This window comes from Prionailurus viverrinus, chromosome B4 (genome assembly GCF_022837055.1).
Source record: "Prionailurus viverrinus isolate Anna chromosome B4, UM_Priviv_1.0, whole genome shotgun sequence".
NCBI lineage: Eukaryota > Metazoa > Chordata > Mammalia > Carnivora > Felidae > Prionailurus > Prionailurus viverrinus.
The window spans coordinates 55,522,736-55,537,614 of NC_062567.1; the positions used below are offsets into that span (position 1 = coordinate 55,522,736).

Sequence of the window (14,879 nt, forward strand, 5' to 3'; positions counted from 1 at the left end):
GCCCCCATAAAATAATCAGATTTTTTCAGCAGAAAATTTGCCGTCCAGAAGGGAATGTTACAATTTATTATGCTAAAAAGAAAAAAACCTGCCAATTAAGAACACCTGGCAAAGTTGTCATTCAAAATTGAAGGACAGAGTTTTCCAGACAAGCAAAAGTTAAGAGTTCATCACCACTAGACCAGCCTTACAAGAAATGTTAAAGTGATAACTGATTCAAAGAAGACATCCAGATGGCTAACAGACACATGAAAAGATACTCAACATCACTCATCATCAGAGAAATACAAATCAAAACCACAATGAGTTACCACCTCAGACCTGTCAGAATGGCTAAAATTAACAATTCAGGAAACAACGGACGTTGGCGAGGATGCTGAGAAAGGGGAACGCTTTTGTACTGTTGGTGGGAATGCAAACTGGTGGAGCCATGAACTGGTGGAAAACAGTATGGAGCCTCCTCAAAAAATTAAAAATAGAACTGTCCTACGATCCAGCAATTGCACTAGTAGGTATTTATCCAAAAGATACAAAAACGCTGATTTGAAGGGGCACATGCACCCCAGTGTTTATAGCAGCACTATATCAAAATAGCCAAATTATGGAAAGAGCCCAAATGTCCATCAACTGATGAATGGACAGAGAAGATGTGGGGTGTGTGTGTGTGTGTATGTATGTGTATATATGTGTGTGTGTACACACATGCACAATGGAATACTATTTGAAAATCAAAAAGAATAAAATCTTGCCATTTGCAACAACGTGGATAGAACTAGAGTGTATTACGCTAAGTATAATAAGTCAGGCAGAGAAAGAAAAGTATCATATGATTTCACTCATATGTGGAATCTGAAGACCCATCTATATAGATTCACTAAAATGAATCTCTGAGTGAAGGGATGGAAAGAGATACCCGTGCAAAAGGAAACCAAAAGAAAAATAACACAGCTATACTTTTATCAGACAAAATAGACTTTAAGACAAAGACTAATAAGAGACAAAGGTCATTACATAATGATAAAGGGGTCACTCTAACAATAATATACAACACTTATAAATGTTTGTGTATACAACATAGGAACACCTAAATAAAGAAACCAATTATTAACAGATCTAAAGGGAGAAATGGCAGCAATACAATACAGTAGGGGGCTTTAATTCCCCACTTTCACCAATGACTAGTTCATTCAGACATAAACCAATGTCTTAAATGACATGTTAGACCAGATGAACTTAACAGACATATACAGGACATTCTATCCAAATACAACAGAGTACACATTCTTCTCCAGTGCACATGGAACATTCTCCAGTACAGATCATATGCTAGACCACAAAATAAGCCTGTATTTAAATTTAAATTTAGAGAAAATAAATTTAAGAAATTTAAGAAAACTACAATTATATCAAGCATCTTCTCCAGTCACAATGTTAAGAAACTAGAAATCAATTATAAGAAGAAAACTGGAAAATCCACAAATATGTGGAGATTAAACAACATGTAACTGAACACCCAATGAATGGGTCAAAGAAGAAATCAATTGAGAAATTTAAAAAACATACCTTGAAACAAATAAAAATAGAAATACAACATACCAAAACCTATGAGATGCAACAAGAGCAGTTATAACAGAAAAGTTCATACCAATAAACACCTACATCATGAAACAAGAAAGATTCCAAATAAACAACCTAACTTTACACCTCAAGGCACTAGAAAAGGAACAAATGAAGCCCCAAATTAGAAGTAAGTAACAAAGATCAGAACAGAAATAAATGAAACTAAGACAATAGAAAATATCAATAAAACTAAGAGCTGGTTTTTTAAAAAGATAAACAAAACAAATTGACAAAACTTTAGCTAGATTTACCAAGAAAAAAAGAGAACTCAGAATCAGAAATGAAAGAGGAGACATTATAACTGATACCACAAATATGAAGGATCATAAGAGACTACACTGAACAATTATACACCAATAAAATATACAACCCAGAAGCAATGGATATTCCTAGAAACATAAACCTGCCAAGACTGAATCCTGAAGAAATAGAAAATCTGAACAAATCAATTGCCAGTAAGGAAATTCAATAAACAAACAAACAAACAAACAAAAACTTCCTAACAAACAAAAATTCAGGACCAGATGGCTTCACTGATGAATTCTACCAAACATTTAAAGAATAATTAACATCAACCATTCTCAAAGTCTTTCCAACAACAGAGTAAAATGGAACATTTCCAAACTAATTTTATAAGGCCAGTATTACCCTGATACCAAAACCAGACAACAGCACCATAAGAAAATTACAGGCCAATAATCCTGATAAACATAGTTGCAAAAATCCTCAACAAAACATTAGCAAACTGAATTCAATAATACATTAAAGGGATCATACACAATGATTGAGTAGGATATATTACAGATTCAAGAATGGTTCAACATCCACAAATCAATCAATGTAATATAGCACATTAACAAAATGAAGGATAAAAATCATATGATTATCTCAGTAGATGCAGAAAAAGCATTTTAAAAAAATTTAACAGCCACTTTTTGTAAAAACTCTCAACAAAGTGGGTATAGAGGGAATGTACCTCAACATAATGAAGACCATATATGACAAGCCCACAAACATCATACCCAACACTGAAAAGCTGAAAGCTTTTTCTCTAAGATCAGGAATAACACAAGGATGCCCACTCTCACCACTTTTATTTAACATGGTATTAGGAGTCCTGGCCAGGGCAATTATTTCAAGCAAAAGAAGTAAGTCCTCCAAGTGGAAAGGAACGCTATTTGCAGATGACATGATATTATATACAGGAAAACCCTGTTATATATAGAAAGACCCCTAAAGACTACACACAAAAAAACTGTTAGAACTTATCAAATATTCAGTAAAGCTGCAGGATACAAACTCAGTATACAAATATCCCTTGCATTTCGATACACTAAAAACAAATTATCAGAGAAATCAAGAAAATAATCCAATTACAATTCTATAAAAAAGAATAAAATATGAGGAATAAATTTAACTGAGGAGGCAAAAGACTTGTATACTGAAAACCATAAAACACTAATAAAAGAAATTAAAAACACAAATAAGTGGAAAGATACTCTATGCTCATGGATTGAAAGAATTAAAATTGTTAAAAAGTCCATACAGATACAGGTAGTCCAAAGCTATCTGCAGATTCAATGTGAAGTCTATCAAAATTCCAATGGCATTACAAAAAAACAGCCCTAAAATGTGTATGGAACCACAAAAGACCCTGAATAACCAAGGCAATCTTGAGAAAGAGGAACAAAGCTGAGGCATCATATGTCCTAATTTCAAACTATATTATAAAGCTATAGTAATTAAACAGTAAAATATTGGCATAAAACAGACACATATATTAATGGAACAGAATAGAGAGACCAGAAGTAAACCCATGCATATTTGGTCAATTAATTTATGAAAAGGGCCTGGGAATATACAATGAGAGAAGAACAGTCTCTTCAGTAAATGGTGCTGGGAAAACTGGACAGTCACATGCAAAAGAATGAAACTGGAGCACTTTACATCATACACAAAAATTATCTCAAAAGGAACTAAAGACTTGAGCCTAAGACCTGAAACCATAAAACTCCTAGAAGAAAACATAGGTGGTAAACTTGACATTGGTCTTGGTAACAATTTTTTGGATTTGACACCAAAGGCAAAAGCAACAAAAGCAAATATGAACAATTGGGATTACATCAAACTAAAAAGCTTCTATAGAAACAATCAACAAAAAAAAGCAACCTACCAAATGGGAGAAAATATTTGCAAATCATGTATCTGATAAGGGGTTAATATCCAAAATACATGAAGAATCTATATAGTGCAATAGCAAGAAACAATCCAATATAAAAATGGGCAGAGGATCTCAATAGACCTTTTCCCAAAGAAGACCTCTAGGTACATGAAATAGACCAACAGGTACATAAAAAGGTATTCAACATCACTAACCATCAGAGAAATGCAAATCAAAACCACAGTGAAATATCACCTCTTACCTGTTAGTTATTTTCAAAAAGATAGTAACAAGGGTTGACGAGGAAATAGAGAAAAGGGAACTCTTGTGCACTGTTGGTGGGAATGCAAATTGGTAGAGCCACCATGGAAAACAGTCTGGAGCTTCCTCAAAGTAATTAAAAATAGAGATACCATGTGACCATATGATCCAGCAAATTCCACTTTGGGGTATTTATCCAAAGGAAATAAAAATACCAACTTAAAAAATATATATACACTGTTCACTACAGCATTATTTACAGTAGTCAAGACTGTACTAGAAGCAACCTAAGTGTTCACTGATAGATGAATGTATAAAGAAAATATGGTATATACACAAAATGGAATATTATTAAGCCATACAAAAGGAAATGTTGCCATTTGTGACAACATAGATGGACCTTGAAGGCATTATGTGAAGTAAGAGAAAGACAAATATTGGATTATCTTGTATGTGGAAGCTAAACAAAAACAAACACAAATTCATAAACACATAGAAGAGACTGGCAGTTACCAAGGGTGGGGGTGAGTAAAATGGGTGAAGACGGCTAAAATGTACAAAACTCCCATTATAAAATAAGTCCTGGGGATGTAATGTACAGCATGGTGACTATGATTAACAATGCTGTATTATATATTTGAAAATTGCAGAGAGAGATCTTAGAAGTTCTCATCACAAAAAAAAAAATTGTATTTTTGTATCTATGTATGATGATGGATGTTAACTAGACTTATCGTGGTAATTATTTCATAGTAAAGACATCAAATAGATGTTATACACCTGAAGCTAACAGGTATGTCAATCACATCTAAAAAATTTAAAATTTAAAGTATATAAAATCTATAAGTACATAAAAGTTTATAAGTATATAAAATCGATATCATTTTGAATGAGTACTAATATTTGTTGACTATTTGATAATTAATCTGTGGACTATATTTGCTACTATAAAAATATCTCAATAAACACTGTGGCACATTTTTATTTACTTGTCCTATTATTTCAAAACAAATTACTAAAATTAAAATCACTGATAGGTACATTTACATGTGCCAAATTGCCCTTCAGAAAGATTATACAAATTTACATTTCTAACAACAGTATGCAAAAATGAGTCCTCCCCCTCATACTCAATCTGAGAAGACAGGATATAATGTTGCTTCTAATTTGATCACTTATTGGATTCAGTATCTTCTCATTTTTCAGTTGGTTAGTTAAACTTCTTCTCTCATCTGCCTCCTCAAGTCCTTTGCCTAATTTTACATTAGGAAATTGTCTTACCAATTTGTAAGAGTTCTTTCGATTCGAATACTAACCCCTTGTTTTATGTGTTGAAATAGTTTTCTCATTTCATGATCTTTCAAATTTGTTTATAGTGAGGTTTATTGGGCTATACAAATGTTTAGATCCAGGAACGCCTGGGTGGCTCAGTGGGTTAAGCGTCCGACTTCAGCTCAGGGCATGATATTGTGGTTTGTGGGTTCGAGCCCCGCATCAAGCTCTGTGCTGACTGACAGCTCAGAGCCTGGAGCCTGCCTCGGATTCTGTCTCCCTCTCTCTGCCCCTCACCTGCTCACACTCTGTCTCTTTCTCTCAAAAGTAAATAAACATTAAAAAAATAAAAAGACCAAATGTTTGGATCCAGTGAATCTCCTTTTATGGTCTTGATTTTAATGCACTGATAAGAAAGACCTTAGTAAAGATAATAAAATAACTTCCCTATGTTCTCCTCATATACTTTTATCATTTTGAGCTTTGATTAAAGCTTTAAATATAAAAACAAACTAATCTGTATTTTTTTAGTCTATAGAGTGAAATATAAAAATTTATATGCTGTCCCACTGCCAATTATTATACTAAACTCATTCTTTCCCTTCTTGATTTCTGGAAATTTATATAGAGTTTGAACCTCTTACTTCATTCTACCATTTCTCTTACTTTTTTTTTCCACATCAATTCCACCAAATTATCTTTGACCTCCTCTTTTGAGTTGCTGATCCTCTTTATAAATCCAGTGATTTTTGCCCCCTGCAGTCTACTCACATTTACAAAAATTAGAGGCAAGTGTAGACCCAGTTGACAACTGTTAAAGTCTGTCTTCTCTCTTTTGTTACCTAGCACAGCACAGCAAGTGCCTTGAGGGATTCTTCTAAGCAATTACTTCTCCCCTGACTTGACCCCACCCCAACAAGCCTCCCAGCACAGGAAATGGCTTTTCCCTCCTGCCTTGGCACACTTAACCATCACTACAGGTTTCTTCTGCTTCTGTGGAAGAATGCTTTAGCACTATTCATATTAACTTTCTCAGTTTTGGAAGGATGATGGGCACACGTGCAGAAGCATCTACACACGCCTGTTGGGTGTGGTAAGAGTTTTGGTTCCTAGAAATAGGGGTGGTAAGTCAATTAATGTTATTTTCATCTTTCAGGCAATTTTCTCTTTTCAAATCCCCTGATAACAAAGTTCCCTCCAGCCAGGTTCCCCCATCTACCATTCACACAATTGTTGGCCAAGCTTCCCAGGCTGTGGAGAAGTTTCATAAAATAAAACTGTTTCTGCCATATCACTAATTGCCTGCTACCTCTAGTCTGGGGTTCCTAGACTACTTATTTGAGGACAGCTTCAACATTCCATAAAACATGCAATTTACCACTGGGTGGAATGCTTTTGCTGGGTTTACTTTTGTGGCATTATCAACATTAGGTATTGGCATACTGTTAGTTAGACGTTGAAACTGTTCAATAAAACATTAAATAATAACAGAAAAACCCAATGTAAACACATTGGTAAGAGCCATTTGAGCTGAGGAAATCTTCATTTGGTACCCTCGAGCTCAATTGCTGAAAGTAAAGGAAAGCACTCCTTACTGTAAATAACTCCTTATTGTCTGAAATAAACGACAGACCTTGAGAAAAATACATAATTTCACTGTTGAGTATGTCAGTGAATTCATATGCTTATACATTAAAAACATTTTTTGATTCATTTATTTATTTTGTGAGAGAGAGAGAGAGAGAGAGAGAGAGAGAGAGAGAGTGTGTGTGTGTGTGTGTGTGTGTGTGTGTGTGTGTATACACTTGAGCACAAGCAGAAGGAAGGGCAGAGAGAGAGGGAGACAGAGAATCTTAGGCAGGCTCCACATGCTGTCAGTGCAGAGCCCGACACAGGGCTTGAATTCATGAACTGAACCGCAAGATGCTGACATAAGCTGAAATGAAGAGTTGGATGCTTAACCAACTGACCCATCCAGGCGTCCCTATATGCTTACATTTTTTATATATAACTATTTCCAACATTTACAGAGCATAATAAATCATCACTGCATGAGGCCCCTTTAACAAAGACATGTTCATAAGAAAGAATTGTGTTAGCCATGTACATTCAAGTAATCTATCAAATTATGTTTTCTAATTTAAAAATTTTTAAATGTGAAATTCTTGAATAAAATGCTGGTGGGTTTTCATAAAACATTAATTATATAATCAAGGGACCTGAGGGGAGAGAAATTATCCAATATTTTTAATCAGATCAAGATCAAACATTTTCAGATACTTTTTGCATCTAACAGTTCTGAATGTTCAACCATGAATCCTGTCAAATTTTAAGTTAATGGGTTTTCATTTTGGTCTTTTTTACTGCATATTTAAACAATGTCAAGTCCAGAGCCCATTTACTCATTCTTTATTTTTCCCACCTTTAGAAATCAGTATGTCCCTTCCACTCACATCTGATCAGGTAAAGCAAGTCATGGTCATGCCTAACTTCAAGGTGGTGGAGAGTGTAATCATCCCGTATGTTCAGGAAAGGCAGGATAACAGGAAATATGAACTCTAGTGAAGCTACCAAGCTACCTAAGCTTTTTTTTTTTTAAGCTTTTTTTGTTTTTTTGTTTTTTTTTTAAAGCTATAGGATTGCTCAAAGATCCTTTCTTTAAGTGACGAATTTTTAAAGAGAAAATTATTTGTGGGGTGCCTGGGTGGCTCAGTCGGTTGAGCACTGACTTCAGCTCAGGTCATGATCTCACAGTTTGTGGGTTTGAGCCCCACATCGGGCTCTGTGCTGACAGCTCAGAGCCTAGAGCCTGTTTTGGATTCTGCGTCTTCCTCTCTTTCTCTCAGCCCCTCCCCTGCTCGCACTTTGTCTCTCTCTCTCTCTCTCAAAAATAAAATGAGCATATAAAAATTTTTTTAAAAGAGCAAATCATTTCCCACCTCTCTAAAATGTCAGCTATATACAAGTTTCTGGGTTCTCCTCCCCTATTCCATTTCATTTTGACATGCTCGTAATCATACTCTAAATACTAGTCTTTGTACCGATCATCATGTCATATCCATTTTCTATATTGCTAAAGAATCTTTATAATCTTTTATTCTGGTGTAATATTTAAAGTGAAATTTCTCAATTAAATTTATTCTTAGAATATCTAATAAATTCCTATTCTGATTTCAAGTTTGTATTCAATCTAATTCTTAACCCTGTTTAAAGAAAATAAACCAATAAAACAATGCATATCGTGTCTTAGCACTTATAGGAAAACCTGCTACTTCTGGACCTTCCTAAAATGCAGATTTTTTATGGCCAAACATAAAAGCCACTCAGTTCTGAAAAATTCTAAAGACACAGTTAATTCTAACATAAAAAGTAAGTGGCTTGCAAATCCCAGAAATAGAAAAGAGCAGAAAACAACTAAAGGAGTAGGATTAGTAAATTGCCCAAATATGTTATTATATCTAAAGATGTCCAATTTTAAGAGAGGAGTACAGCAATTTAAGAAAATCAATTTTACTTTCTAAAATTCCATCTTATAAAACCAACAGGTGAGAAAGTAATGTAAGATAATCCTTCGGTTAGTGAAAGTATTTACTACAAATTTCCATTTAATGACAAGTTCCCTTAAGTGAGTTGGAAATAAAATACACAAAAATTAAATTTGCTTCAAAGTTGTTCAGGCATATCCCTAGAATAAAAAGGAGCAATTCCTGTGCTGAATTTCAGGATGTGGAAACAACAGGCTCAATTATGAATAGTGACTATAAATAAAAGGCAAGAAGAAAATATATACATTCAAAACTGAGCCATTGGCAAGAAAGCGGCTTTCAGACAATTTCTTAGTTGTTAAGGAAAAAAATCTTGAGAATGCTTCAAGGGAATCTAATAACATTTTTTACATAAAGAAAAAATGTATACATTTAAAAAATGTGTCCTACCATTTGTACTTCAATATCACCTTGTTCCTCAACTTTTGTTTCTTCCTCACAAACTGATACAGACTCACATTCTTGTTGTTTATACTCTTCTTGGAGCTCTTTGCTGATTTCTGCTTCTCCCTTCTGAACTTCATCTTTGACAAAGTGAGTTGCTGTGGCAGTATGTCCTTGTAATGATGCTGAAACAGGGCGCAGTGGTGTGGTATGGTCATAGTGAGTATGCAGGAGTCGTATAGCAATGCCACTTGTTGCTAAAATCCTTGGAATTTCAAATCTAATTTGTGTTTCAGAGAATCTGACACTTCTGTACCTGTTAATGATTTTAACAAAAAGGTGAGACTGTAGAAAACGAAGTCTGCTGAGAATCTATACCTAAGCAAGATTTCTCTCCACTTTAATTTTGCCACAGGTTTGAGTCCCAACCCATGCCTGCTTGCTTGCTTTGCAATTTGGACCCAGTTGCTAGTGTTATCCTTCTCAAAAACACTCTCTTGGGATGTATGACCCCATACTCTTCTCTTCCATCTCAGGCAGGTCCTTCTTTGTTTCCCCTGTATGGCTTTCTTCCTAACTGTCCCTTAAATGTTGATATTATATTACTCAGTTCTCTATCCAGGCCCTCTTTCTTTCTCCCTCTACATATTCTCCTTGGATCTTATTTTGATGGCTTCAATCGTTACTTATGTAATCTGGCATTTTTAACATGAGTTCTATGTGTCTTGGGATGGGGTAGTGGGACAGAAGAGGGATCCCTGAATCGGCTTTAAGAGGCCCAAAAATGCCCTTACCTATGATGAGTGTATGTAATAAAGTTTGTAAGAGTCTATGACTCCCAAAAAGTTAAGAACTACTGATCTATATGATAATGACTCCCCAAAATAGATCAACTCAGATTTTTTCAGTGCCTTCAGACAGTTGCACTTGGATATTTCACAAGTACTTCAAGCTCAACAGACCCAACGTTAAACTCGTCATGCCTGCAGCCCCCCTCATTATCATCAAATAAAACAAAACTTGTTTCTGCCTCCATTATTCACTATCTTAGTAAAAAGACACCATCTAATTCTCTTCTAATTCTCTTCTTAAATCTGGACAGTTAATAGAGGGCTATTCATTTTACTTCTTTAAAAATTATACAGAGTAATTTCTATAGGCAACACATTTTACAATGAAAAGGGTTATATTAATACACTGTCTCATTAGATTTAAACCACAGAGTATTTTACAGCAAATGTAACTTGGAAAGTATTTTGTCCATTCCTGTTACTAAATATCAAAATTAAAGTCCAATTCTTTCCACTATCATATGACTAGTCTTTTCAGAGCTGGGACCAGAACCTAGGCCTCCTAACTTTTACTTTGCAATTTTTTTCCCCTAGAACTCACTGCCATACTAACTCAATTAATTTGAACTGTTGAAGATTAAATAGCAGAAGTGATTATAAATTTATCATTATCACTCTCATTTCTCAGAAAGATGTTATTACCTATAAATAAGTGGGGAAACATCACTTAAATATATATAATATAAATATATTTTATTTTTATAATTAAATAAAATTTATATAATTTATATAATTATACACCATATATTTAATTATATATAATATATATAATTATATATATAATTATTTATATAATTTATATAATTTATATAATTAAATATAATTAAGTATAATTTATATATATATATGTATTTTTTAAGTACTATTTAAAAAGTTCACAAAGATTTTTAAAGTTTTAGATTGCCATGTAGAAAGCACCTACCACCCTATGGGGGGTGTGAATTCAGTGGGTAAAGAAAAGGGGAAGACATTTATCTATTCAGCATTTGTTTGTACTAAACATCATGCTATGATTTTTCTATTAATATTTAACCTTCAACCCAATCCTATTAAGTTAAGTAATGTAATCATCAGTTGACCATTGATATAATGAAGCTCCAGAAGGCTAAGTAACTTGCCTCAGGTAAATAAATGGCAGTTCTGTGATTCAGACTCCAGCTGGCTGACTTCCTAACATAGGTTTTATACCACACTATTATGCAAAAGACATATGCCTGGTCATCATGATGTGACTCCCAATGTCTTTTGACCTACAGTATCACCCATGGGAATACCTTGGATTCTTCTTGAGGTTTGCCCACACATATAGAGCAACATTTTCATCTTGAATGACTTTTTCCATATTTCCACTGTCCAGATCTGCTAATGTACTAGCTTGCTGTAACAGAAAAAGAAAACATTATAAAAGATTAGAGGCCTCATAAATTATGCAACTTACAAGAGTCATTTCATTACTTAGGTGTTAGATTCCCTTTATTACTTAAAAGAGTAATTTGGGTAAAAATATCAAACTAACAAAAAATTGCTTTAAAAAATTCTCTGAATGATACAAATGAACTTCAATGATACAAATGTGCTTCACCTTTGCACTCAGTTTCCCTTACAGTCTCTAAGGATTAAAATTGCTCCTGTATTCCCAGGATTACTGTTAAAATTTTAGCATTATCATGATTACCATGAACCCTTTTCAATTTTAGCATTATCATGATTTTTCATCTTAACTATACACCTGCTTCTTTATCTGTACCTTATTAAAATGTAGATCATGCTACTGCAAAAGTTAGTTCATTTCTGAACATTATCAAATTTAGAAAACAAAATTTCCAGTTTATGAAATCCAAATGTCACGTTTCATTAGTCTGACACTTGATGTCCAACATTAAACGCACAATTTAAGGATGTTCTTAAGAATGTTTGATAAAAACAAATAGAGCTTGTTGCATGTTAGCTCTCTTAAATGCCTCAAATAAGTCAATACTGTATGTGTATAGCTGCCATATTGTAAAACCTTAGAAGTACTGGAGATTGAATATATTGTTAATTTTTAAAAAGTCATTGATCCCCCACACTTTTTTCCTTAAAAGGTGACACTACCTTTTGAAGTATCCAGAATAGCTGTCTTGTAGAACACTGTGAATTTATCTGATTGTTTCCTCATGGTATTGTTTAACTTGCTTTTCTATCCCCTTTATTTTTTATAACTTTTTTGAAAGTTAGGTGTGTACATAGGCTTAGTAATTTTTGGCAAGAAGGCATTGGACCTTATGTTGTGTTCTTCATGTTGCATCCTATCAGGAGCTCTATGATGTCCCACTATTAACAATGTGGACTTGATCACTTGGTTAAGGTGTAAGTACCCATATTCTCCCAGTTACAAAGTATACTTTTCCCCAATCAATAAATAATCTGTGGCCTAATACTTTGGCACTAGGAGAATCAGGTGTTCTTCAACAACTTTTCACCTAATTATCTAGGTGAAAATGATCCTTATCATTTATTACAATTGGGGACTGAAAAATGGTGACTTTCTAACTTACAATTCCTTCTACATTTATCAGATGGCATTCTTCTATAAAGAACTCTTCTTTCCCCTTACTCCACTGTCCCCCTTCCTTTTTGGAGTTATCACTTTAGACCCATGAATTTTTCTTTATTTAATGCGTTATAATCAATTATGATTATTCTTTCTGATATTCAAATTATTGCAAATTTGACCAGTGAGAGCTTCTTTAAGCTAGTTCTATGCCTTTGGATATGACTCCAATAGTGTGTAAGTATTTATTTGCTTTCTAGCACAAGATAATTCAATCTCATCTTTCACTGTCCTTGCTCCAGACCCAGAATCAGCTGTTTACCCCAGTTATACTTGGTTCCATCTTAAGGATTAAAAAGGAATCTGCTTCATACTGATATCTCCACTTCAAATTTAACATTACAGTATTTTTTTCCTAATCTTTTATGTACTGTTTTTCTCTTAAAATAATCTTGATTACTAATAATTTTAATACACTTCCTTGTTTTTCTTAAAATACAAATCAAAGAGTTGCGAAATTATATGAATATTACTAACAATAAATTTAGTGAAGTTTAAGCCTTCTTCACATTTTTTTTTGTAGTTAGAACATATGCTTCCAACACTATACAGAGAACTATGTTCTAGACCAAAATAAACCAAAATAACCACAAACCATGTGTGACCTTAAGGCTGTTTTCTGATTAGAGGACAAAATAAAACAAAAACGGCTATAGAAGACATTCATGGGATATTAGCCAAAATTTAAATATGGACTGGATATTAGAGTATGGAATCATTACTTCCTAAAGTATAATAATGATTTTACAGTTATTTCGATATTATTTTTAGCGATAAGATATTTGGGAAAAATAGAGTGACTACCAATAATTATAATCGTTTTAAACTCATTTATCTAGAGTAGTGAATATCTAACATACAATGTTTAGCGAATTTATTTTCATAGTGATCCCACTAAACCTTAGCAAGTGTAAGGAAAAAACTGGACTTTAACTACATTGATAATGCTTTTTTTTCTTTAGAAATATTTATGGTTGGGGGCACCTGGGTGGCTCAGCTGGTTGGGCGTCTGACCCTTGGTTTCAGCTCAGGTCATTATCTCACGTCACAGCTCATGGGTTCAAGCCCCGCATCACAGCGTGCAGCCTGCTTGGGATTTCTCTCTCCCTCTCTCTTTGCCCCTCCCCCGCTTGCTTTCTTCTCCCTCTCTCTCAAAAAGTAAACATAAATAAAAATTTGGAAAAAAGAAGTATTTATGGTTGTTAGATCTGGATAAATGTATGTGCCTCATATTATTCTACTGACTTTTCCATAGCCTTTTAATTAAAAAAAGATACTAGATGTTTTATTATGTAGCATAAAGTTTCATTCTTATAAAAGTTATTCATAAGTTATGAGTAAAATAATCACACTTACTCTGAGAAGTCGTTCTGTGGCTACATTGAACTTAAGATGGAGGAGCTCCTGCAGCTCTAGAATTGATCCTCGGTATTGTATTATAGTTTTATCTTCCAAATCATATGATGGCGTTTGCAATAAAAGTAATCTCAACTTCTCAATTAACTATAAAGTAAAATGTAAAGTAAAAATTTACTCTAAGTATAAATTAAACTTCTGACAAATAGTCAAAGAAAAAGTGAAAAGGCAATGTTCTATCACTTTAGAATTGACGAACACATCGTATCATCAGTAAAACATAAAAATCCTTTCTTGTGTTAATTGTATTAAGATCATGGAAAAATAAAAATATTTCCTCCAGATACTCCTTTATAAAAATTCTCAACTATTGGCAAGTTATAGAGGAGGCACAGCTTGGATGCTGAAGACAATGGAACAATAGAAATAGTGATAAAACAATAATGAGGAGGAGGGGCACCTAGGTGGCTCAATCAGACAAGTGCCCAACTTCGGCTCAGGTCAGGATCTCACTCACAGTTTGGGAATTCGAGCCCCAAGTCCGGCTCTGTGCTGACAGCTCAGAGCCTGGAGCCTGCTTCGGATTTGTGTGTCTCTCTGGGCCCCTCCTCCACTTGCTCTCTGTTTCTCTCAAAAATAAACATTAAAAAAATGTGAAACAAGCAAATAAACAATAATGAGGAGGAGAATGAGAAGGTGGAAGAGCAGATAGTTACTAATATGTACCGAATGTTTATATAGGTGCCCACGGCAGGCCACCCCCAAATGTAGCACAACGGCATATTGATCATTTTGTTTTTTTTGTTTGTTTGTTTTTATTAATTTTTTTTCTCCGT

At 34.0% G+C, this 14,879-nt stretch overlaps 1 protein-coding gene across 7 annotated transcripts in view; it reads right to left on the reverse strand.

Moving 5' to 3' along the window:
• The window catches only part of DNAI7 (dynein axonemal intermediate chain 7), a 70,767-nt gene that overhangs the window by 21,347 nt on the left and 34,541 nt on the right, over window positions 1–14,879 (reverse strand). For all 7 annotated transcript variants that reach the window (XM_047866797.1, XM_047866796.1, XM_047866795.1 and 4 more), the window contains 3 exons: window positions 14,044–14,190; window positions 11,369–11,472; window positions 9,250–9,559 (listed from right to left, as the gene is read on the reverse strand). In XM_047866797.1, coding sequence (XP_047722753.1) covers window positions 9,250–9,559; window positions 11,369–11,472; window positions 14,044–14,190 — 561 coding nt within the window. The remainder of the gene's footprint in view (window positions 1–9,249; window positions 9,560–11,368; window positions 11,473–14,043; window positions 14,191–14,879) is intronic.